Source organism: Lycorma delicatula, chromosome 4 (assembly GCF_047948215.1).
Source record: "Lycorma delicatula isolate Av1 chromosome 4, ASM4794821v1, whole genome shotgun sequence".
NCBI classification, from domain to species: domain Eukaryota; kingdom Metazoa; phylum Arthropoda; class Insecta; order Hemiptera; family Fulgoridae; genus Lycorma; species Lycorma delicatula.
Genome location: NC_134458.1, coordinates 10,770,854 through 10,797,933, shown reverse-complemented (window position 1 = coordinate 10,797,933; position 27,080 = coordinate 10,770,854). Strand labels below are relative to the sequence as shown.

The window sequence follows — 27,080 nt, the reverse complement described above, 5'->3', positions numbered from 1 at the left end:
GGCTACACAGGGAAGTATATATTCATTTACACTGATAGTTCAGTGGTCATGAGTACTGAGTTAGTACTGGTATGGGAATGCGACCAAGCATTGCTCACTCCTCAAAATGAAGTAGGGTTGCATAGGGTGCCAGGATATCCCATGCATCATGGGGGTCATGGACAATGTTTGTGTGCAGTTCTGTGAGAGCTGAAGCACTTACTCAGAAGTTTTCTCAGTTTACTGGTGCTAATCCTTGTGGTATAAATTCCACTGTAACAAAAACAGCAATTTTTAGATGGGATTGTAATGAATATGTTGGTAATTGATATAAAAATACCTTGGACAGTCTAATTAACATACTAATTTTTAAACCTAGCCTCTCTCAAACTTTCTTATCCAACTGGGTAGGACAAACTTGATGATCTTTTTTTCATTACTGCTATAGATCATTCTGGAGGCACTTATATACTAAGAGTCAACTTCAGGGTGATATCCTATGTAGTTTGTTATCGGTCAGTCTCTAATCTGTTCCCAAGAACACGTTCAGGCTTCCTAGAGGAACAACTTTATCCATCCTCAAATAACAAAACTACATCCTAACATCCATCATAAACTCCATCTAACATCCTCACATAATAGCAGAAAACTACTGTGGAAGAAATTTTGATTTTTACAAGTAATTAAAAATCATAAATAAGAAAAATCCTTTCATCAATATGTCCTGATTATCAATCATCTTTGACAAATATTTGCATAACTATTATCTTAAAACAAATTATCTATTTGCTTTAAAACGATTTTTCACCGATTTATGTGTACTAACTTTATTTATTTTTTTTGTCTTCAGTCATTTGACTGGTTTGATGCAGCTCTCCAAGATTCCCTATCTAGTGCTAGTCGTTTCATTTCAGTATACCCTCTACATCCTACATCCCTAACAATTTGTTTTACATATTCCAAACGTGGCCTACTAACTTTATTAGAGATATAAATCAAAAAGTAACTGTAAATGAATGGTGCATTAAATAGACAATATGCACAGATATCAGTCAGAGGTATTTAGCAAAGTTAAATATAATGTATGAACAATTTTACTTAATTTATCATACATACACATTCTTCGCCCCAACATACGCCATAATATTCTGGTTAAAAAACTTCAGAACTAGAGGAATACAGTTGGCAAACACAAGATGCTGTGACATAAATTCAAACTGATAAACATGATTTATCTTGAAGTGTTTTAAAAGAAGTAAAAGTATAGCAGAGACAGCTTTCACTATGATTTCTTTGTGTCTACTGACATCTGTACCTAGTTTCATGGACTGCAGCACTGTCATTCTGAAATAGAACAGAGAAAAAGATAGTTTTAATAAACATATACATCATAGTGGATTGATTTATATTGTAACAAGACCGGTATAGCAAGCCTGCGTAATGGATTCCTACCAATTATTATGAAAATAATAATTAATATAATAATTGGAGGAATCCAGAAAGGGACAAAGAGGAGAACCCTTTTTGAACAGAATAGGTCTGTTCTACAATCGTCTTTTGTTAGACTGCCTGCTAACACAATAAACAACTACTGTATGGTGAGAAGAGACCAGGTTTGGGATTCGTGGGAACAAAAGCTTCAGTCAACTGTTCTCATGCTTCAACTTGGGTCTGGTCCAGCAGGTAAAGAGGCTAGCAGTATAAATAGCCCAGTAAGACCAGCTAAAAAAGGAGGTCAATTACAACCTGTCTGCAAGACATTACAGTATCAGTCCCGCAAGGGCAGTTCTGCAAGGAGTTCAGTGAAGAGAGTCATGAATCTAGTTCGATATGAGTAAGATGATGTCACGAGTAATTCCAATAAACAAGAAATACTATTGGTGAGTTACAGTATAAGAATAAGTATATAAGTGAAAGAAATAATGCAATAAACTTCATTCATAAACTGTTAGAGTAGATAGCAAAGGTATTTGCAAGTGAACACTAAACGATTGTTAATACAATACTAATGGTTAAAAAGAGTTAAGATTAGTGGTTTATTTTTTTAATGGGTTTGAATTATAGTTTTCTACTTATCTACCAGGAATAAATTCCAAACGAATATTTATTTTTAATTCTGTCTTATGTGTAATCTGTATTTATTGTTTAATATTCACATTTTATCACTATTTGATGTGTAATATTTTGATTGTTATAATTTTTTGATTACGTTACTTACTATGCTCTGTTTTTATGTCATATTTACTGTTTTTATTATGTTATGTATATGTCATGTATTAATTGTTTGATTTGTAATTATTAACATGTAATATCATTATTGTTTACTACCATTACTAGTACTGTTATCCTGATTATTATTGTCGTTGTAATTACTATATTAATATTTGTGTATTTACTATTTTTTTTTTAACTGTTTTATTATTGTCACATTATTATCATTATTGTATTTATCAACATTGTTATTATTAATTTGTCTGGATGCAATTATGAACATTTTAAACCAATAAACTGTAATTACATAAACATTATAAATTGTGAACCTCTCAATATCCTGGTTGAGCCGCGGAACACGTGACAATATAAAAACACAAACATGATCACACCTGCATTACAGTATATAAGTATAAAAGTGTAGTAAATATATCACTTAACACAGAAAATATAAAATCACAGAGGATAACAAGTATTACACCATGATTACAGCTGGACTTGCAGTATGTGGTTAATGTGATCTCTAGTACAATGTAATTACAAAACCATAAATAGCTTAAATTTATATTCAAAAGAGTGCTCAGAGTAGAAAATAAATTTAAGTGTAAGAACAGAAAGTGATAAATTAAATTAAATAAATACAAAAAAAAATACGTAAGCACATCAGTATAGAATTTAAAAAGGACATTGCATGTACTAATTTCCTTTTTAATTGAAATAAAGTACTATTTTCAGTTGCAACTCAGCTTAAAAAGTTCTTATACATGCAAAACACAACACAATAAACTTTGTTAAAAACAAGTTACAGGTTGAGCAACACAAGAATAATTATTATTCCGTTTCAAATATGCTACTTCTGGGTTGACTTGAAGTTAAAAACATATATTATTGAAGAACAGTATATGCCGCTTATTAGAATCACTTTTGTATATAACAAAAATGAGTCCATAAAAAGTGGCTGATTCAATTAAGCATCACAGGTCATTCTCCTTTACGCTTAAACATAATCTAATTTTACATAAAAAAGTTGTAAAACATACTGTTTGCAATTTAATGACTATATGTATCAGGTACAGTATTAATTTAGAAAACATGATACATTAAAACAAGCTAATCTAATATTGAAAAAATAAATTATCTTTACTGTCATGTGTTTTTGTTTTAGTCAATTCTATTAAATACAGTACAATACTACAAAAATATACAGTACAAATATTAAAACATAGGGAATACTGTAAATCTAAGTTTATAAAAAAATTGATTCAATTAATTAAGAAAAAACAAATCTGTAACTCATGTATAGACTACAAAAATTCAGTTATTCTGTACCTGCTTATTTTTTTAAAATTGTTCCAAGGCATCATTTTTCACTTTATAAAAATCATGGTCTTCCTCCATGTAATTCAAAATTTTTCTGTAGAACTGATAGCGCATCGGCTATTTTTTTTATGATTGTGCTTGCAGCTGAACTTCCTCTGTTTCTTCAATCTAGTTCTCTGCTAGCCCTTCATTCATAATTTCTGACACAATTTAATCATCAGTAACAGCAGCACAAACAGGAATGTCCTCATCAATAGAGATCCACTGATTAATTTCGTCATCCACATCTTCAATTGAACTTATCAGCAATGTCATCAGATTCAATAAAACCAGCTTTTTTGAATGATTTCAATTTTAATTCATTTCAAGCTTTGCAAAACATATTAGTAGCATCTATAAGTGTAATCTTTTTCGCTATATTAATCGCAGTCTTCTCACATCCGGCTTCATCTATTACTTGAATTATCATCCTCCCCATATTTTTTCTATATAAAGCTTACAATATTCTGATCTAAGGGCTGTATTGAAGCAGTTGTATTCAATGGTAAAAAAAAATAATTCTATTCTTTTTAAATTATAGCTCACTGTTGTATGAGCTGTGTAACTGTCTAAAATTAAAGCTATTTTTCTTTTCTGACTGATTAATTTTTCATTCCATTTAATCAAAAACTGAGAAAACAAATTAAATGTCATCCACATATTTTTGTTTGAATTGTAGTTTACAGGCAAGGAAACATCAAGGATTTTTTGATTTGCCTATAACTAGTTCCTTTTTTATCACTTCCATTCATGCTACAAGTGAGGAGAACTGTTATATGGTTTTTCTGCTTTTTACCACCTGTAGTCAATTTTTTTAAATTCAGAAAGTGCTCTGAAATACAACCCTAATCATCAAAACCGTAAATATCATCAGATTTGAAGTTTTTTAAAATTTCAGGAATGCAGTTCTTATTCCCGTCATCTGCAGCAGGTTGATTAGCATTTAATTTTTCACTGAAAGATTTCATATAAACAATATTGTTTCTCTCTTTCTAATGAGAGAACCGACCATCTGTTGATTGAAATCATGATCACCAAATTTCTTTGCAAATTGTTTTGTTTTTACCATTGAAATTCCATGACTGATGGGCGCATTTAATGTTCTTTCCTCGTGAGCTTTTTTTGGACCTTTTTTAACCACTCAGGTGTAACCGGTAATCGCCTAGAAGACGCTGCCTCGGTCAGCCCAGAGTGACATGGCTGTAGACTAACTCACCCTGTGCATGCAACTAACATCGCTGTCCTGCCCATTGGGTATAACTCAGTATAACTTAGAGCCACCCTCTAGAACAAGTATTCGTTCACAAATTATAAATTTAAAGAAACTGGCAGTATTGAACATAAGAAGGGTGCAGGCATGCCTAGAACATTGGATAAAAAAATGGAGATCATTTGTCAGTCTTTTGTTCACAGTCCTGGGAAGTCGACTACAAGTGCAGCACACAAGTTAAATCTTCCCGCGACCTACCATTCATGATGCCTTTGAAGAAATTATTAAATCTGCATCCTTTTACATTACAAATATTGCACCACATTACATCATAAGATTACATTGCTAGAAAGTAATTTGCGATGTAAATGACTGAAAGAATTGAAAATGATTATTACCTTAAAAAAGCTAAGTTCTCAGATGAAGCTACATTTCACATATCTGGAAAAGTGAATGCTCAGAATATTCAAATATGAGGATCAGAGAACCTGCATGTTACACTTGACCATATTAGAGATAGCCCAAAAATGAATGTTTGGTGCAGACTGCTTCATGATCGTGTGATTGGACCTTTTTTCTTTGCGGAAATGGCAGATAACATGAATATCTGAACATGTTCGAAGGGGTGATTACACCCAGCTGAAATACTTACAACCCAAAATCATATTACAAGAAGATAGAGGCCGCCACATTGGGGTTATTAGTGCGTGAATTCCTCAACATGTTCCCAAAAAATCATTGGACTAGATGTGATGGACCGATTACTTGGCCAACTCGATCGCTGGATAAAACTCCTTGTGATCTTTTCCTATGGGGTGTCATCAAGGATAATGTATACAAAACTGGTGTAGTGAATATCGATGATCTTAATGAGAGGATTCACTGCATTCGAACTCACAGATGTGAATATGTTAAGATGAACATGGCATGAAATTGATTACAGGTAAAAGAAAAACTTTCAGTTTTAATGTTTTTAAATTCATACAACCTGTTTTTGTACCTTAGTAAATAAATTATTTACTCAATATCAAAGCTGTTCGGATAATTCTCAGACACTCTGTACAGTGTTATAAATTATGCATATTCCAATAATTCTTCTTTAATAAATAAATAAATTTTTCTAAGACTAATGATGATTAAAATAAATTAAAAACAATCCCTTTCGGCACACTGGAAGGTGGAGGTAGATCTCACCAGTGCTTCATAGGGGATAAAAAAGATTTCCTCCTTAAAGTTAAGAAAAACTTCAAATTTACTCAATGACGATGGTTACATGTGAAAAAAAGTTTCACATGTTTAACATACAACAAGCCCATCTTCTTAAAATTCCAGCAACATTTTGGTCATCCCTTGCTGTAAGGGTTCGTCATATCAAAAATTGTTTCAGACAAAAGTTTTAGGCAATGTTTAGAGGACTAACGACCACTTTAAACCGATTCGATACTGTGCCTATTAAGGGAGATATGATTTTTTGTTTTCAAACCCCCATTTTTTTTCACCCCCTGGGCCAATGGTTGGTGACATCAAAAAACTTTTAATCATGTACCCATTACAATAGGTAGCGTTCTTATGAAATCTACCTAAAAAGTGGAACACATTTAAAATAACAATCAATTTCATACAGAACTACTTAGCTAACATTATGAACAAAAATTGAGTAGTTAGTTTTAAACTAATTGAAAGTGTGAAATTCCTTTAAAAACTTTTACAATTTTGAATATCTAATAAGATCTGACATTTCAAACTATCTATCTGGATAAAAGAGAGGTAAAATTATACATAATTTAGAATTTTATCATCAGACACAATTTTGCCAGTTTCTAAACTCTGTTGCTAGTAAATGCTTTAGGGTACAGAAAAAACCTGTTAATTTAATATTAAAAGTTTAAATTCTGACAGCTATGGTACACTTTATTTTAAAACTAGTTCTATATTTATACAATCATGCTCTTCATAGTCTTTTACTGGAAGCACCAAGTGTTGCGTGCTAGTATTTGAATCATGTTTTGAAAGATCTTTCATGGTTTAAGAAGTACTCAAAGTGTGTTTTAAACCTCACACATACTCAAAAACAATTTAAATCTCCCAAAACCCCATTAAAACACCACTGCCACATTCAATAACAACACATCAACACAGCTAGCAGCACAGTTCTGAAGAAGCTTAACACAACACTGAAAGCTAAATAAGATGCAGTATTTTTATTATTTTGTTTTACAATCCTCACCTTTAAGAAACCATACTGTATTTGAATTATTTTTCATTCATTGTTCTAATAAAAAAATACTGGGAATAATACTTACGGCATTTCTTCTGGCAATACATCAGCCATAATGTTGATTGAATCTGTCTTTGCTTTAGATGTTGGTGCTGCAGCAAGAAGAATTTTCAATAGTGCAATCATATACTGTGGTAAGTTTGGTAGCATTGCCTAGAAAAAAAACAAAAAAAAAACATAAATACTATACTAAAAACAAAACTACACATGACCTAATTATGGTATCATCTATATGTACTATGAATCTAAAAAAATATATGTTGATTCTCAATGAGAAAAGAATAAAAAAAAAAAAAAAAATCTAGTAACAATACTGTCATGAGAACAAAAACAGTACATCATAAAATATCTAAAAATATAATACACCTTATCAGTAAACAAATTTGTTATTCATTAAAAGGTGAGGAATTATGAAAATTAAGTATTTTTTTCATAAAATTTCACTTTTATTCAAATGTTTTTAAAAAGAACAAATCTAAATTTATAAAATAGAATATTATTTACTTTCATTCTATCTGGAAGAACTGGATTTGAAACCAGTTAAAAGGCCTGTAAACTAAGTATGAGTTATATGGTCTATGATTCTATCGTTTATGGTATAAGTTATGATTAATATAATCTTTCTGAACTTAACTCTAAATACTGAATTTTTCTTTATTGCTTTTGTAATTTTTCTTTAAGATGTTGGTTCCTTTTAAAAGTTGAATGATCCTTTGAAAAATAATTTTATTAGATTCCTGTAATAAACACATGGTCTCCAGTCCAGTAATCACAGTATAAGTAGATAGAAATTAACTAATACCACAGCAATAAAAATGAAAACAGGCAGTGAACCCAACTGTTACTACCATAATGGTGAGAACAAATAATTGATTGCAGCTAAGAGCTCCAGAGAATGGTTGTGAGGAGATGCATGAATAAGTGCTGAATTAGATGGTAAATAGTGAATTATAAAATGAAGTGGCAAGAACCCTGAATTGTGAAGGTAGATTACTGCAGTTAAACAATGAATGACATGGTCAATTGAATATTTAATTATACCACAATACTGATATTTACTAGCTAATGATATCAAAACAGCTGCATTTAAAAAAAGGAATAACAATAAAAGATTTTGTGAAAAAACTCTTTACTATAGTGGATCTTTTTGTTTCTTACAGATCTAGAGTAAAATAATGAACTTAAACCGATTCCAGGTAACTCTTTATCTTCCACAATGCACACTTACACAGTCAATTAAAGGTTAAAATAAATGGAAAAGGCATTTCTTACATATTTTAATAGAGCTTATGGATGATGAGTATAAATATATCACCTGATATAAAATTTCAGTAGGTGTTACGCGAAGTTTTGTCTCACAAGTTGATATAGGGCTTTTAGCTAATTCTTCCTCTTGTTGAATCTGAATCTCTGCAAGCGATGTGTATATATGCTATAAACAAGGGAATAAAGAATATTACTTTACTGTTAGTCATAAGATACAGTATACTTATGATTAAATTCTTAATGATAAATTAAACAAAAATCATAAAACTCACTAATGAGGCATCATTACTAAATAAACATAACATAAAATAACAAACATAAAAAATTACAAACTTAGTGGGAATTTTCTGCTGATAGAAAGGTAGAAGTTAGTTTAACTCTACAATGAAACTGATACACAATGGTCATACGAGCAGTATTTGTTCACACACTGATGCTAATAGGATATTAATCCTGGCAATTCAAGGTCATGCTAATAGGTTATTAATCATGGTAATTCAAGGTTAACCAGTAATGTGTGTATTATACTTTATGATTTTCACCACTTAGGAAATTTTTATGCTGTTTCAGTATCTTTCTAATATGAATAACAGAACTGAAAATACTGAGGTGTATAAAATAGGACTGTCATTCAAGCACATAAAATATGTGACCAAGTACGATCATAAACAGATTAAGGAAGTTAATGTTAATGTTATGATTGTATTAAAAAATTTAATTTAAGGAAGGTAAACATCATGATGGTGAATGAAAGGGGGACTGTTCAAAATAACTATGTAGAAAGTAACTACGTTGAGAAATAGCTATTTTCTTATTGTAAAATCAGTACCACTTTTTGAATAACAATCCTTATATGAAACACTTTACAATACTGCATACCAGCACAATAGTTTCAACATTTCTACAAGCATATTTTGTATAAGCTTATTTTCATATTCTGATAGGCTTATGACATGCCTATCAGAATTTGAAAATTTTCACAACTGATTTTTATTTATGCTAGACTAACTGTAGCAGTGAAAAATTAAGACTGCAGTTCCATAACAATTTTTAAATTTGAGGCAAAAGCAGCATTTCTCTATGCTTCATAACATTTATCAAACGTAGAAACTGGGTAATAATATAATTAATTTCTTTATACAGTTTAACTAGAGATTCATAGCTTTTAAACAAAAATACATACTCTTTTCAAAACGGTGACACCCTCATGAATCGGCTGTGGCAGTCCAAATAATGACTCACGATCACCTTGCAGAGGAAATCCTACAAATTTTACTCGAGTATTTTCCAAAAAGGCATCTAAATCTTTCTGTCTTACTTTAGGGTTCCAGGGAAGACCTAAATAAAAAAAAAAAATATCCTGTAGAAACAAACTTACATATATTAGAATTCAATTAAAAAACAGATATAATGTAGTTTTTCACCAGATTCTGATGAAGTTCTATCTTTTCTCAAATATTTCTCTTTATGGTAAAAAGTCTTTAAAAATAAAATTTTATTAAAATAGAAATTACTGATAAACTTAAAAAATTCTGCAGAAATGATATATAACGGATTTTCTAATCTTAAAAAAGATTGTACAAAGAACAAAAAGGTTGGGAAAATATTCATTTTACCTTTAACAGTTGTTGGGGTCATAGGGTGAGGACTTGGTGGTTGAGGCATGTCATTTATCTCATCTACAACATGTCGTTGTTCCTCAAACTCTCTCATTTCATCATCTGTTTGTTCAAATTCCATTCCTAATGGTTCATCCAGAGAACTCTGCTTCATTAAACTCTGAAATCATACAAGAAATATACCATTTATTTAACCTATATTCTCTATTACAAAGCAGTCTACATTATTACAGTGTTTATCCATCCTTAAACAAATTTGCTTCAAGTATATTTTAAAAGAAAGTTGTGCAAATGAAAATTCTAAAAAAAAATTAAACTGCTTGAAACAAATGGAAAAAAAAGAGATAGCAGGTGAGGTTATGTTTTTTCCTCAATTTCCTTTTGTCTAAGAACTAAACATTGGGTCAAGTGTCAATTCAATTAATTTAACTGGATTCAAAAACCTTTTCAACCAAATGTCTGCATAAATGCATCTGGTTCCTGCTGTACTCATATATCCCTGTAATATATAACACTGCATTCCCTTGGAATTATTTTTTTAAACAAGTGGTCTTCACAGACATTATGCCTTAATAACCGTTGAAGATCATAAAATGAGTTGTTCAAACTTACTTTATTCAGCAATGAGCTACGTTTGGTCATTTACAACTTAGATAAAGAATTTTATCCTCTTACATTGCTCGTCGATAGGTGTATAAATATAATTATAAGTTAAAATATACCTTTTATCAGTATACATTCTGTTAAAGTTAAAAAAAATATAAAAACAATTTTTTAGGTTATTTGAAATATATAACTTAAAAATTTTTGTTTCAAAATTAATAATAAACCAAACAAAAAAAGATAAAACTAAAATAACTGCTAATTTTTATATCTAGATTGAAATCAATTTAGTAATCAATATAAAATTAGTTTGAATTTATGTAGTGTAGCCGGGAAGTCACCATACCCCTAAAGTTAACGAAAAATATGAATTAGGATGTGTTTAGAACATACAGTATTTTTGTTGGGGGTCAGTTGGCAACAGTTTTTTACGTCACACACCCTGAGTAAAATAGAGTTGTGCTAAAATAGCTGACACAAGTAGTAACAGCATCGAAGAGCGGTTAGTGACAAGTGTATGGTTTCATTAACGACAACATAAAAATCAAATGATGAAGCTAATTAGTGATATGTTTCAGCAATGGTTTACTAAGTGTGTCGCCACCACAAAAAACAACAATGTTGGCTTGGGAAAAACATGTGTTTAAATTAGGCAGTGTTAAAGATAGGCTGTGGAGTGGATGAAAGTTAATGCAATTACTAACACAAGCTGTTGTTGCAGTTTCCATTGAACCGTCCCCAATGAAATCAACTTGTAAGCTGAACTTTGTATACTGTGGATGACAATGCAAGACCATATGAAAAAAGGACTTGGATGGGTCTCCCCCAATTGGTATATCACACAGTTTCTCTCCACGCATGGTGCCTTTCAGGCGAGTTAGGTTAGGTTTCGTTTGGTGGATTCGAATCACTGCCTGGATTGTGGGACTTATGGATACAGTGGACCACATCCTCTACGTCTGTCCCTGATAAGAGGTCGAATGTTCACGAGCTGTTAGGGAACTTGAGAGAATACATTCCTTTCTGGATCTCTGTATTAACTGGATGATCCGCGAGGAGTGGTCTATAGTAGCTGGCTTTCTTCATGCTCTTGCGGTGTGTAGATCTGCAGAGGGAGTTTAATCGAGGTACTTGATCATGGTAGGATCCCGGGTAGTTAGGGTTCCAGTTTAGGCATTGGATTGGTTGGAGGTAGGCACATTGGAATCATGCCAAGGTTATATTGGTATTGTCTGTGATTCGATTTGGGGCTCCTGCTGGTGGGGGCGGCTGCGTCACTGGGGTATGGTAGCCCATGCAACCAGGACTTAATACTGATCGTGATTTGGTAATGCCACACGAGACTCCATGATGGGACTGGGTGGGGGTGCGGGGATTGTCCCCAGCTCTTTCATGGACCGGAATGAGGTTAAGTTCCCCTTGTTAGGTGACCAAAGGTGTAGGTCTGAATTTCTATGTTGCGTAAGACATAATTTTGATTGGTATGAGGGTAGCACTGATTTACCTTTCAACTCGTTCGTTTTCTGAGGCATTCACAGTCATGAACAGTGCTGTCAAATCTGGACTAGGCGTGAAGTTCGTGCTTCCACGGTTTCGGTCAGTTAGTTTGAGGGAATCATGTTAGGTTGGATGTGAGAATGTCCGTTTGAGGCCTTACATGAAGGCAAAATTTGATTTGTATTTTACTGATGCAAATGTCTGCCAAAGCATTTACATCGGTGGCATCCCGACTGAGGCCTGGCTGATGACAGAGATATAATCAGTTACAGGGTCTAAAGACAACTTCCGGTAAAGCTCTTCAGGGCTCAGAACGGAAGGGGTGGTGTGGTGACCAGTAACATCACAAGATCACAATTTCCCGCCACAGAGCATCATGGAAAGGTAGTTTTTACTGACGAATGTACAATTTATCGCAATTCACATGCCAGAAATGTGTTATTTTGGGTGAAAGAAAATCCTTATTACTTAACATGAGTTGTAAAGAAATCACAGCATGTCATGATATGGAATGCAATGATAGCTTGTAATTTGTTTGGTCCTTATTTTTTTGATGGGCCAGTGAATGCACAAACTTATTTAGAGATGTTAGAGGCATGGTTAATACCACAGCTTCAAGAGAAGGATCTCAAGGAACGAATGTGGTTGCGGCAGGATGGAGCACCTGCACAGTTTGCTCTATCAGTCTATGTGTTTCTGAATTAAAAATTTCCAGGACATTGGATTGGTCGTGGTACTCCAGCATCACCAGTTCTGATCTCACCACATCAGACAATTCATTGCGGAATTATCAAGGCACACATATCTGCACGTTGCTACACCACAAATGAAGAATTGCATAACGCTGTAAGGAACGCCTTCCATAACTTAACAGCAGAAATGCTCCGTCGCATGTCCCAGAGGACATGGCAACATATAGAATTGTGTGTACAACAAGAGGGTAAACACACACACACACTGGACGATTAAAATTATTACTATGTTTCAAGTAAGTAAATAAATGAATTCATTATCATATGGCATTTTTTATTTATAAGTCTACAAATTTTTAATTCTAACTTTAGGGGGTACAGTGACTTTGTATTCTATTTTTTCTCTCAAAAATTAGAGATAAACTGATTAGCTGTAATTGAAAATATATTGTTTAAGCAGAAATTCAATTACTAATTCTTACTGAATTCAATTTCTTGTTATTGCTATATTCATTAGAATTTTATTCATATCATACTAAATTATTTACTGAAATATTACAGTTATAATTAAAATAGTATAATTATAATTGGATGATGATATAATTATAGGCCAATGTGTATGTGAATCTTTTAAAAATAAACACAGGCAAACGTCTACATAAGATGGGTAAATAGATAGCATAAAAAAAATGTCTGTTTTGATTATTAACCTGTTTAAACCAAAAAATGTCAATTGCTTCAGTTTGAATTTTTGCACAAATTCACACATTATTATTGACTTTTTATAAACACACAGAACAATTTTCAAATTTTCTGCTCAACCAGACTTTTATTAACTGCTTCTGCATCATGATGAATCTCTTAAACAAGTTGGTGTAGTTAGTTTTAAGATCCTTCTAGTAAAGTACCTCATTAACAACAAAATCTTATTGGATTTTACTGTTCTCAAATTTTTTTATTCGAAACAATTTTCCTGCAAAAGATGAACTAATATTAAAATAATTATATACTAGCTAACTTTCTGAACTATGATGTGGTAAAAAGATATTTTTTCTCTAATACTAAGAAACAGAAAGAAAAATAATCAGTAAATAATTTTCTTTTTCTTCTTCAACTTGATAAAACAACTTCATCAATGAATACTCATTTAATTTAGGTCTGTAAATCATGAGTGTATATGCAAATCACCAATGATATAATGGTTTTAATTAAATCTAAATGAACTTGAAATGATATAAAGACTATACAAAATTAATTTAAAAACTACACTACTGTAAAAATAAACATTAAGTAGATTATTTATCTGGAGTCAATTTGCAAAAAAATTTTAACACTATATATTTAAACATTAAAACTTACTCTTCTTAAAGGCCGATTATTTCTTTTTTGACTTTGAGTTTCAAGAAGATCAGCAGCACTAGCAGGAGGTGATGATGCTCTCATTGTCCGGGCTATTTCTATTGTATCTTCATCTATGGGAGGTAAACCATGTTCCATTCTATACCTATCTATAAATACAAATTAATATCAATTTTTATTTATTAAAACTCAGACCACTAAAAGGAGCTACTGACCTCAAATCTGAATTTTGTAAGAACAACAATGATAACACTAACTGACAAAAACATCTCTTGAGAAAAATTTATGGTAGTCAAAGTACAGTTAACCATGCTGATTAAAAATTTAAAGACAAAATTCTAACATTAACCACAATTTTTGCGACGAATGTGTCATTTGCTACTGTATCTCTTCTCCATTCGTGAAATAACTTGAAGGAATCGTTTTCTATATTCATCAGAGACAGTTCTAATATTTTCAGATAAGAAATATAAATAGCTATGGAAGAAATGCAAATTCCAAGATAATCGGAATGGTATTGGTTTGCTTGGCATTTCTCCCGCCACCACCCCATTTGGTCGCCCTAAATCATAAGACCGAATGTCTGCGCCACAAATGGCTACTGAGCCTTGAAACAGTTTAGCGACCAGTATCCTAACTAGCTCCTAGAGCTAACCTAAAAACGTGAGAGGAATAAGTGTGGTTTCATACACCACTCGCTTGTGTGTCCCATTGCCCGCTTGTCATATATCATTAAAATGGGTAGGCTCACCCCGTCAACTACTAAAACATATATGACTATCAATAATTAAATTTATCTCATCAAAGACAGCAATTCGCTGCCACGCCTAGGCCGCTGAATGCCAGCAAGTACCTGTCTACCATTAAAGCGCCTGGAGCCTGAATCTGGCTGGTAGCCAGCCATATCTCTTGGCTAGCTTCCTACCGTAGCGCAGCAGGAGTTTTTTCCCTTAGGCAAACTATTGATGTCGGTTGAACAAAGCAACCACATCAAGGAACTCCCACATGGTCCGACAATGCGGCTCTCGCCACATTGACATGCCACTTGTGAGTGGCCAATTTTCATCTTGACCTCTAAGTTCTAGGGTGGCCTGAGTTCTGCCCTCCTCACCACCAAGAGCTGGGCAGTCGAACATCATGTGTTCATTTGACTGGACCTCCTTGCAGACGCACAGCTCATCAGCTGCCAGGTGGAACCGAAACAAATATTGGTTTAAATTTACATGGTTGGAGAGCACTCGAGCTCCTGTTGCCCTTGAAAACGAAAGAGAGGCATACCATCCCCCAAATCCTGTATAAACTTATACAAGGATCTTCCCTAAGTTGTGGCATGCCATTTTGGCTGCCATACTTCCATCACAAGGCTGTAAAGCCTCTTCCGCAGGCGGGAGATGGGCAACTGTTCAAAATTTACAACCTGCATTGAGATCATCGGCATGGTATGCCAACGCAATCTAAGGTATGGTAATTCTTTTTTATATTTTAACTGGCATTACTCCTGCTACCACCCCATTCAGTCACTCTAAAGCATGATTGAATGTCTGTGCCACAAAAGGCTACTGAGCCTCGAACAGTTTAAGCGACCAGTCTGCTAACTAGCTCCTAGAGCTAACCTAACAGCTTGAACGGAATAAGCATGATGCAATACACCACTCGTTTGTGTGTTCCACCATTCACTTGTGATATATTAACTAAAAATTGGGTAGGTGCACCCTGTCTATACTAAAATATATGACAGTAATAAATATAAAATTTATTTTGTCAAGGACAGCAATTTGCTGCCACGCCTAGGTCGCTGAATGCCAGCAAGTACCTGTCCACCATTTACACCGGTTGGAGCTATAATTGGCTGATAGCCAGCCATTTCTCAAGGACAGCTTCCTATAGCAACTCGATAGAAGTCTTCTCCCTTAGAAAACTACTGATGGTTGAACAAAGCAACCGCATCCAGGAACTCCTACACAGTCTGACAATGCAGCTCAAGCCATATTGACTTGCCATTTGTGAGTGGTCAATTTTTCCCTTGACCTCTAAGTTCCAGGGTGGTCTGAGTTCTGGTCCCCCCAAGAGCAGAGCAGTCAATTATATGTCTGTTCAACTGAACCTCCCCATAGATACACAGCTCATCAGTTGCCAGGTAGAACCTGTACAGGTATTATTTTAAATTTACATGGTTGGTGAGCATCTGGTTTACCATTGCCCTTAAAAATGAAGTAGAGTTGTATCATCCCCCAAGTCCTGTATAAATTTATACAAGAACCTTTCCTTAGTCGTGGTGTGCTATTCTTGCTGCCATGATTCCATCACGAGGCTCTGAAGCCTCCTCTGGAGGCGGGCAACTGTTCAAAATTTAGCTCTGGTCCATTGGGATCACCGTTCCACTCCAGTACAGGCCCAGCTCAAGAAACTGCATCCCAAATACCTCGGTCTCCCTGCCTCTTCACAATCTCCACATGGCTGCCCAAACTTTTACCACTAAATCTATTGGGAGAGCCTTTCCCAATACGGTAGTAGCTTCGTAGGAGGTTGTTTTTTAAAAACACCAGTGCATACAATTAAGGCTCTACACTGGGCACTTCTTAAATTTTGAAGTGCTCTATTCCTGTCCGACCCATGCGCTCAAATGGACGCTGTACAAGAGGTCATACTTTAAAAGACACCTCGGTACACTATGCACAATTGACAACTTGACAGCCCATAGTCCTTCTGAGCATTCCTCCTAAGATTGTGCATCACGGAGATGGCGTCTCCGCTACTTGCTCAATATGGTTGCTAAACAGCAACTTTTCATCAAACAAAACATCTAGGTACTTATGAAATCCAACTTCGCTGATTGCACAGCCTTTATATTTAATGTGCGGGTTTTGATCATATGATAATTTGTCTGCATCCTTCAGAAGCATATACTTCATCCTGGGCACAGAAATCCTTAAATTTTGATTGTCCATCCAACTCTCTGTGGTTGTAGTGATCACTGCAACCAGAAAAAGAGGCAGGCAGAAAAGCAGATAAGAGTGTTGGAAATAGTTGCTGGTTTGTTGTCCAACTGTAATGGTCCTAAACAACAAAGAAGGAAACTTTTAGCAAGCTGGCCCGCTCTACGCTTCTGTATGGCGCAGAGATGTGCATGGGAGTCATGGTATATGCTAGATACAGGGGGGGGGGGGGTGCTGAGGCCCATCACAAAAGGTGCTGTCTCTGTGTCAATCTCCTCATACAGGACTGTTTTAGGTGTGGCAGCAGAAGTCCTTGTGGGACTTCTTCCAATAGATGTAGTGGTAGAGCAATGGTGGAGGAAGTGGGAGGCAGCAAAAGCTCTCTCATCAAAAGAGAGGAAGAGACAATCTGCTGAAACATTGGCTGAGATGTACAGTATAGGGAAATGAAGATGGGGCAAAGCAGAATGATAAGGGATGGTGGACGCCCCGGATGCTCAGCGATGTCATGTGTTGGAGCAATAGGCACCATGGCTCGTTGGATTACTGCTTCACACAGTTTCTGACGGGCCATGGCGGATTCAGGTCCTACCTGCACTGGTTTGGCCTGGATCATTCCAACATGTGCCTGGTTTGCAATGAGAAAGAAACCCCTTATCAAGTGTTTTTCACGTGCACCAGATACGATGATGATGAGAGGAGAGATCTAAAAAAAAAAGATGCTCTGCACAGACATAATGTTTGCACCGGAAGAGGTGCAAGATATACTTCTATATTCAGAGAGGAACTGAATGGCGATAACTACCTACGTCAAGGCAATTATGCATGACCTGAAAGCTTGGGAGGAGTCTCGTGATAAGAGAGAGGCGTTGGAGGGCACATGGATGGTCAGGCACTGGGCTGAGTGCCTAGGGGGTCCCATGAGCATGTAGGGGTTGCCTGGGTGCAACAAAGTTGAGAGCACACCACTAAGTGTCAGACAACTGCCTAATGGGGAGGTGTGATAGGTATATTATTGGCCTATGACATATTGTGTGTTATGATTGACATATTGTTTACTGGTGCTGTGATGTATGCAAGTATAGGTGGTGGGAGGGGGTGGAGACCAGAATTGTCACAAGGTGGGCGTCTTTCCCTATGGGGGTTGGGGTGGTGCTGTGATGTGATGGTAGTTGGTATGTCTGGATGAGCTCTATCCTTGCACCTTGGTCTGCTTTTTCTGTGTATGGGTGGGTGCGTGTGTAGCATTTTGGCTACTAGGGTGTGAATATTGTTATGCAAACCCTGCCATGTAACATTTATCAAGTTTCCTGTTACTAGGTAGTGGTAGAATTATATATTGTAACTGCATTATCATACGGAATGAATCATGTATCCTTGCTGACTTAAGTAACATTTATTATTATCACTTTAAGCGTTATGTAATTTGTGTCACTATCCTGTATATCAGTATGTAATAGATCACTGGTAATACATAATTTTATTATCATTTCATAGTGTATGGTATATTATATCATCATGTCTTATATAATTAGCTGTATTCATCTACACTGACGTATACAAGGACTGTTCATGCCTGCAAATCTTGAGGAGGTTTCAGCCGCAATTACAACAGAATGCAACATGCATTATGTATTTTGTGCAATTGACCTGGCGATTGTATTATTATTATATTATTATTTACTGTAGTATTTCTATTTTTGGAGTACTCCATTATTGTTGATTTATGGTGTAACATTAATTATAATGCATTATTGCATATTTATTGCATTTGCTGTTGATTTTTTGTATGTGTATGTTGTTTTTCTGTAATATTAGGGAGTGGTAGAAATATTATGTACTATAACTAATAGCAGTGGGGTTTAATTACAGACTATATATCTTGCTTTTAATCAAATTAATAACTATTATTCTATTGTTTATTTCTTTTTTTTTTGAGGGCGAAAAATGCATACACGTTATCATCGCCTGGATTTTTTTTTATAAAAAAAATAAAAGAAAACAAGAACTAGTCTAAAAGATAAATAAAACTTACAACAAATATCACAGATAAAATCTAAAATAAAACCAAAAGTACATAGAATTTAACAAAGTTTGAGATGGGTGTAAAGGGCCCATTCTTGGATAACAGAAAGACTGAAAAGAAAACTAAAAAACATAAAAACTCTACCATAAAACTTAAAACTAAGTTAAAATCTAAAATAACAAAAATGAAATAAAACTTAAAACTAAAACTACATAATAAAAAATTAAAACTAAGTTAAAAACAAAAATTAAAAAAATGAAATAAAACTTAAAACTAATATCACAGATGGAGTCTTAAAAAAAAAAAGCTCCCCACTCGTATAACAGAATCAAAAACAAAAAACAAACTTATTAAAAATTCTTTCAATTCAAAACATATAAGCAAAATATTAAATTGTTTGCATAAACCCAGTGCTACGCAAAAATAGAAACATCTGGTTTAAAACTTCATTATCTTTGCTCAAGACACCACGGATATTTCTGGGTAGTTTAAATTTACAATGCATAACATATGCAATCTATGAGTACGTGGTGCACAGTCATGTGGCAGTTGCATCATGTCCATAGGGGTGCGTGTCCTACTGACATCAGGTACTCGTCTGTGACTCTTGTATGTCCTATCAACAATTGACAGAGGACCACTTCCTCATGAGTTTTTCTGCTTGAGTCCCACGGCAACAAAGAATCTTTAATGTGCCAGATTTTATTATCAACGGTAGCCGTCCGGTGACCTTGCCACTTTGCTCTTAGAGATTGTTTTACGTAATTAATAAAATCAGAAGTAGCAACACGAGTGGTGAAAGGAGGTTGATTACATGTGTCTGTGTCTGTGGCTGTGGAATCTGCATGTTCATTACCTGGAATCCCTACGTGGCTAGGAACACAGCAGATATTTATTTCTTGGTTGCGATTATTTAACTCAGCGATTGCATTGTAGATTTCGATGACGATAGGATGTCTGGAATAAAAGTTTTCTAAGACTTGGAGAGCACTACACAAGTCACTGCAAATAATAATTTTTCTATACTACGTGTTAATGATATTTAGAGCATTATTTATAGCGTATAGTTCAGCGGTAAACACACTTGTGGTACCAGGTAGACCAAACATATAAGTTCTACCATTGACAACAAACGCAAAACCAACGGTATTGTTCTGTTTTGATCCATCAGTGTATACCACCGTGTCTGGGTTCATCTTGGAGAACACACTAAAACATTTGCTGGAAGATAGTAGGTAGTGTTGATAGTTTATTGTATATCATAAGGCCAAATATAAAATTTATAAGGTTTATTCCCCACGGAGGATATGAGCATGGATACATTGGAAAGAATGGTGTGTAACATTTATATGCTGCAGTAGACGTCGGGCACAAACACCTACAGGTGCAGTACAATGTGGATGGTCCTCATACCTTCCTAAATTAGGATTTCTAAGGACTGAGTCAAAAGCCAGGTGATTTGGCTGTCCTTTGAGACGAGCAAAATAAGATAATAAAAACTGGTCTCATCTATCCCAAAGTGATGGCTCACTACAATCTTCAAGTAAGCTTGTGACAGGGCTTGATCTAAATACACCTGTGGCAAGCCGAAGGAAAGCATGATGTACAGCATCCAGCATTTTGAGCACGGTATGACAAGCTGAAGAGCAAGTGACACAACCATAATCTAAACCGGAACGAACAAAGGAATAATAAAAATGTATCATACATGACTGATCGGCTTCCCAATTGGTGTTACTAAGGACTCGCATCTAATCTACGTTTGGAATATTCTGTTTTTAATTCATTGATATGTTTAACCAAGTAAGATGGCTAACAAAAAAAATAAACCTAATAACTTGACGTAAGGAGAGATAGCAATAAGCTCTCCGTTCAGAAAAAACTTGCAGAATAGAACGGTTTCGTAGCCGAGAAAAGACTACACATTTTGTTTTTTCAGATGAAAACATGAAGCCGGTAACACTGGACCAAGTTTCAAGGTGAGATATAGTGTTCTGTAGAAGTCTCTCTGCTGTGGGTGTTGAACGGGTTGCAATGTAAATCGTCAACAAACAGAGAACATGAGACAGAAGCCTGCACACATTTAGTAATACTGTTTATGGCAACAGAAAATAAGGTGGCACTTAATAACTACCTTGAGGCACACCATTCTCCAAGAAGACACTATCTGAGAGAGAATCATCCACACGAACACGAAACATTCGGTGATTTAAGAAATCCGGGATAAAAGAAAGCATATATCCCTTGATTCCCTATTCTTTGAGGATGTTATGAATACTACGTCGCCAAGACGTGTCGTATGCCTTTTTTATATCAAAGAAGATAGCAACGAGGTGTTAGCGGTTTAGGAAAGCATTTTGTACGGCTATTTCTACTGACACTAAATAGTCAATGGAAGATTGCCCTTGTCGGAAACCGCACTGCTCTGGAGATAAAAGGCCATGTATCTCCAAGTACCAAGTAAGCCTGCGGTTTACCATTCTCTCCATTATTTTACACAAAATGCTTGTTAAAGAGATAGGACGGTAGCTTGCCAGGGTTGGTTTTGTTTTTACCAGGTTTAAGTACTTTTTTCTTCCCGCCCTGAGGTTTTACTTTTTCCCTGATCCCCCAACCCTAATTTTTTTTTTATTCCATTTTTCCACAGATACATTTTACCTACCCCTCTCACCAAAAAAATCCTGTCTCCCCTTTTTTTAATCCCCCCAGTGAGTACTCTGTGAACTTGGGTTGAGGCGCAAAACCCAGGAAAAATATAATGCGTCAACGTGGGTCACTCCCGTTGGAGGAAAAGAAGTCTCAAAGTTCTGGGATGGCAGCAAGTTCCACCGTGAGGAGACTAGAGTCTAAAGGGAAGAAACGCTTATGGCAGGGATCCTCAGAGGAGGACCCCTCCCCGGATAGCCTGGGTGGATTAACATACCAACTCGATATTGTTATGATGTCACTCAAACAACACCTGGGCTCAGGGCTGTCAAAGTACATTTCTGAGCATGAGAAAGAGTTAAAGAAGATATATATAGGCCTAAAAACGTTGACTGAGATGTCGGTGCCATTAACGGTGATTACCCAGGCAGACCTCACTGTGGATGAAAAGGATGTGACAGAGGCGCTAACAAGAATACTCACCGACAAGGAACTGGTCAAATTAATCCTAAGAAGATGGCCTACGACGTACAGAGACAAGCTCTGCATATTGAAGGAACTGCCGGAGAAGTCGTGTAATAGGTGTAACTTATATGATATACCTAAGAAATCTGAGTCGAAGAAGTTACAACTCGCTGTCCAAAGTATAAACCAAGTGATATACTAAAGGATGAGACAACAATAATTGATGAGGAAACTACAGAATTAAGGAGAAGCAAATATAGGATATACTATGACACAACAGTACCAGATAAGTCTTCAATGACTGTTATTATCGGAGTGATAAGAAGAGTGCTACAGCAGTCACTAGAAGTTATATTCACATTAACAGCGGGCACAATAGGAATTGCCGTTAAGAAGGCTCTTTCATACATCTTGAAAGACCAAACAGAACCAGACCAGGTGTTGATTCCACATACAGAAGTACCAACAAGACAGGTTAGACCAGGGCAAGTCCCGATCAAAAAGGCCACTCTGCCTGCTGAAGAAAGCAGGACTGTCATAGTGAAAGAGACAGGGAAGTCTTACGCCTTCCTACTGCGCACAATGAAGGCTGTAGTAAAAATTTATGAGGCAAGTGATTTCATCTCACTTCGTAGAGGGAGGAATGAGGAATTACATGTAAGGATCCAAGGAGCTCAGAAGGCAGTGGACTTTGCAACGGCTCTTTGAGATAAACCAGCCGATCTGCAGGTGGACTTGAAGACCAGGGCTGGCAAAAGAACCATTGTATATATTTGTGATGTGGAGATGGAAACATCTGAGTTCGAAGTCATGGCCGCCATTAAAGACAGAATGGAAGACCCAGAGGAAGTTAAAATCTCATCTATGAAACGGGGCTTCGGTGAGACCCAAAACATTACAATAATCATGTCATACAGGGCAACATGCAAGGTTGTACAACAGAGGATATGGATTGGATGGGTAAATTGCAGAGCTTACATCTGAGAAGAGGAGGAAATATGATATTGATGCTGGGGCACAGGACATAGAAGACAAGACTGCACTGGTCCAGATCGGCTGGAATTATGCTTCAATTGTAGCAGTAAGGAGACATAAAATTGCAACCTGCCAAGAATCCAAAAAGTGTCTTAATTGTGGTAAGAATGACCACCACACCAGAGGCTGGACGTGTGAGCTAACCGGTAATTTTTAAGCTCATGCTGGCAAATGTCAATAGAAGTTCACTTTCCCACGATTTAGTGGGGGAGCTAGCAAGAGAAAAGGAAACAGATTTACTGCTATTCACGGAACCCAATATATATGTCACGGCTAGGACCAGCTGGAGGTGCTGATACCGAAGGAAACGTGGCGATTATGGATTATAAGTGGCAGGATATAATGGCAACTTAAGAGAAGAGGTCTAGGTCACATAGCAATTGAAACAGACAGCGCAGTAGTGATTGGGGCATATGAATCTCCCAACTATGAAATTAGGGAATTTGAAAGATTCTTAGATTCTGTACAAGTCATTACCAGTACTGACAAACGGATAATTATGCTCGGGGACTTTAACAGTAAGGCGATAGCCACAGGCAGCAGTTACACAAACAGGTGAGGGGAACTCTTAGTCGATCTGATGGAGATCGTCAGGTGTCATTGTGTTAATGATGCCATGCCCATAAGTGAAGCCAGAGGGCACTCCTTTGTTAGATTTTTCTATTCTAGACAACAGGTGGGGCCAGGAACAGTGGCAGTGGAGGATTCTCCCAGAAGATATAGCAAGTGATCACTTGGCCACGCTTCTTATAATACAGGACCAGTCCTTCAGAATGTTTCAGAAAGAACCACCTATGAGACCGACGAAATAGTTGAATGTGTTGCAGACTAGCCAGAGTAGAAAACCTCACACCAGATGCATTAAGAAATGTAATTCAACAAGAGATGGGTAGGGTCTGAAAATGAAATGTTAGAAAACGCACAGTGTACTGCTGGTCACCGGAAATAGACAATCTAAGGCAACTTCTCCAGTCTTATAGGATGAAAAAACAGAGACTCAGGCATACTGAAGGTGAGGCTTATGAGGAAGCAGCCTTAAGGTATGTTGAACACAGGAGACTACTCAACAAAGAAATACGTAAATCAAAATGAGAACACTGGAAGCGATTGTGCCAATAATTGGACAATGATCCATGGAGTCAAGCCTACCATATAGTCACCAAGCACTTTTGCAGGAGATTACCAACCCTGTCAAAGGCACAAGTAGAAACAAATTGCAATGTCGTTCCCGTACGCTGAGGAAGTGATTGAATGTGAGGCCAGAAGATTCAGCCGAGGAAGTAACACAGGCAGCTGCACAATTAGGTGATAAGAGAAGTCTGGGACCTGATGGCATCCCAGCAGCTCTACTGAAAGGACTTGTTAAAAAAGCACCTTGGGAGATGGTCGACATGACCAGTTATGGTATCGAAAACAAAGTGTTCCCAGAGTGCTAGAAAGAGGCAAGGGTGGTGTTCTTGCCAAAGCCAAATCGAGAGAATGACAATATAGAATTCCGCCCATTGAACTTGATTAACACAATGAGGAAGTTAGTGGAAAAGATGCTGGTGAATCAACTAGTTGGCGAGATAAACAGTGGAGTGGGGATATGCCATAATCAATTTGGCTTTTGGAAGAATAGATCATCGTCCAGGCTATTGCCAGAGTTACTAACCGGGCAAGAGAAGTTATGGACAAGTTATGGAGAAGTCATGGACCTGGCGAACCAGGGAAATTCTCCTCCTTATCTCTCTCAACATAAGGAAGGCGTTCGGGTCAATAACATGAAGGGTTATAATGACTGCTCTAGCTGAGAAAGGAATAAGTCCATACCTGCGTACGCAAATCAAAGAATACTTATCCGACCGATGGTGCGCTGTGGATGCGCAAGAAGAACAGATTAAATTTCTGCATATTCGGAGGAGTACCACAAGGCTTCGTTTTGGGGCCATTATTATGGACTCTAACCTACGACGGGGTTCTAGGACTTCAACTGCCAGAAGGGGTAGAGATCATTGCCTATGTGGACTATATAGCAATCTTGGTGAGAGCAAGAGGTGAAGAGGAAGTACAAGATAGAGGTAATCAATCGTTAGTAATGATTGATAACTGGACGAGGGCAAAAGGGTTGACTCTGGCACCTGCAAAATGCAGGTACATTCTAATGATAGGCAAAAAACAAATTCGACTGATAAATTTAGTAGTAGGAGACCAACCAATTTATGAGACAAGTCCCCTAAAATATCTAGGGGTGTTACTGGATAAGAACGGTAAACTTACTAGCCACATCATCAACTGTTGCAAGAAGGGGGAAGGCATCATAAAAGCATTGAATGGTTTACTAATGTAGCAAAGTGCGCCAAGGGCGTCAAAGAGGAAATTGGTAATCTCAACAATAACATCGTCAATCTTATATGCAGTACTAGTGTGGGGGACATCCTTAAAAAGGAATTTGACTAAGAGTTAACAACGTACACAGGAGAGCCCTAATAGGAATAGTTTCTGCCTACCACACGGTATCGTATGAGGCCCTCTATATTCTTGCTTCAGTTCTGCCAGTTCAACCTTCAAGTGGGTGAAAGGCTGGACATAGGTCATGGCTCGAGCAGAGAGACGCTAGAAAACGTATGGTGACCAAATGGAAGAACAGGTGGCGTGCAAGAGGGGTGGCACAATGGACCAAGGGAAGTATACATGACTTAGACATGTGGAACGGCAGGAAGTTTGGTGAAGTAAACTTCTACATAGTGCAAATATTAACGGGGCATGGTAATTTTCAAGATTACCTGCATAAAATAGGCAGACGTGCGTCACCGTCATGTATGTTTTGCAAAGACGAGGACTCTGTTGAATATACAGTCTTCAAATGCCGAAAGTGGGAAATACAACGGTATAGGGTGGGTATTGCACAGTGCACACCAGCCTGGTACCCTTGTGAACTATGTTACACAGCGAGGAAAATTGGAGGAGAGTCAACACATATGCCATAGAGGTAATCAGGAGTAAAAATCAAGAGGAGCAGTGCTGGGGCTATTAGTATAGGAACAGGAAGACAACCCCAGAGGTGAGGGCTGGCATGCCCAGGTGTGCCAATGCCCATCATCCACTGGGGACTCCAGGGGATGGTAGGCACAGTAAAAGAGAAAAGACCCGGTACTATATTTTGGGCAGATATGTCTGGACATGGTGACAAGAAAGGGCACAATAAAGACTCCTCAAAAGAGCTGATCGGCAAGCCAACCTACCATTCCGGATGTACAGCCGGTTGGTGGGAAAGCTCGTTAGAGTAACCAGACACTCCTCTGGGTGGAGTTATACCCAACAGTCTAGGCTGACCTAGAGGAGTAGAGGAAAAAAAAAAGATTTAAGTTTTGGTATAATAAATGCTTCTGACCAGCCGGCTGGGAAGACTTGTTCAGAGAATAAATCATTGTAAATATTCAAAAAATGTTGTAATGCCGAATTAGGAAGGTGTGAAAGCATACCGAGGTGAATGTTGTCTGGTCTAGGAGAAGTGTCACGTGAGTTTTTAAGTGCATGTGACAATTCCTTGAATATGAATGGGGTTTTTAATTCACCAACTGAATCACCAATGTTTAACAATAATACTTCTATCTGTACCTTGTACCTTTGAAAGTCATTATTATAAGTGAGAGATGATGAAAGGAGTTCTCCATCATCAATAATACAGAGAATAAATTGTTTCAGTGATCTAAAAATTGCACGGATCTTTTTCCACACAGTAGATGTGGGAGTAATGTGCGAGATAGTGTTCACATATTTCATCCACGACTTCCTTTTAGTGCCCAAGAATACTTGATGGCATACCGTTCTAGCCCTGCGGTATAAATTTAGATGTTCAGTTGTAGGCCTATGATTAAAATTGCATATTGCCTGCCGTCGATTCCTAATAGCCTTTT

At 36.4% G+C, this 27,080-nt stretch overlaps 1 protein-coding gene across 1 annotated transcript in view; it reads right to left on the bottom strand.

Moving 5' to 3' along the window:
• Positions 1 to 27,080, bottom strand: part of Strip (striatin interacting protein) — a 62,772-nt gene that overhangs the window by 15,322 nt on the left and 20,370 nt on the right. The window contains exons 7-12 of the mRNA XM_075362293.1: positions 14,074 to 14,222; positions 9,920 to 10,082; positions 9,487 to 9,641; positions 8,353 to 8,469; positions 7,063 to 7,190; positions 1,096 to 1,323 (exon numbers count right to left, since the gene is read on the bottom strand). Of these exons, the coding sequence (XP_075218408.1) occupies positions 1,096 to 1,323; positions 7,063 to 7,190; positions 8,353 to 8,469; positions 9,487 to 9,641; positions 9,920 to 10,082; positions 14,074 to 14,222 (940 nt within the window). The remainder of the gene's footprint in view (positions 1 to 1,095; positions 1,324 to 7,062; positions 7,191 to 8,352; positions 8,470 to 9,486; positions 9,642 to 9,919; positions 10,083 to 14,073; positions 14,223 to 27,080) is intronic.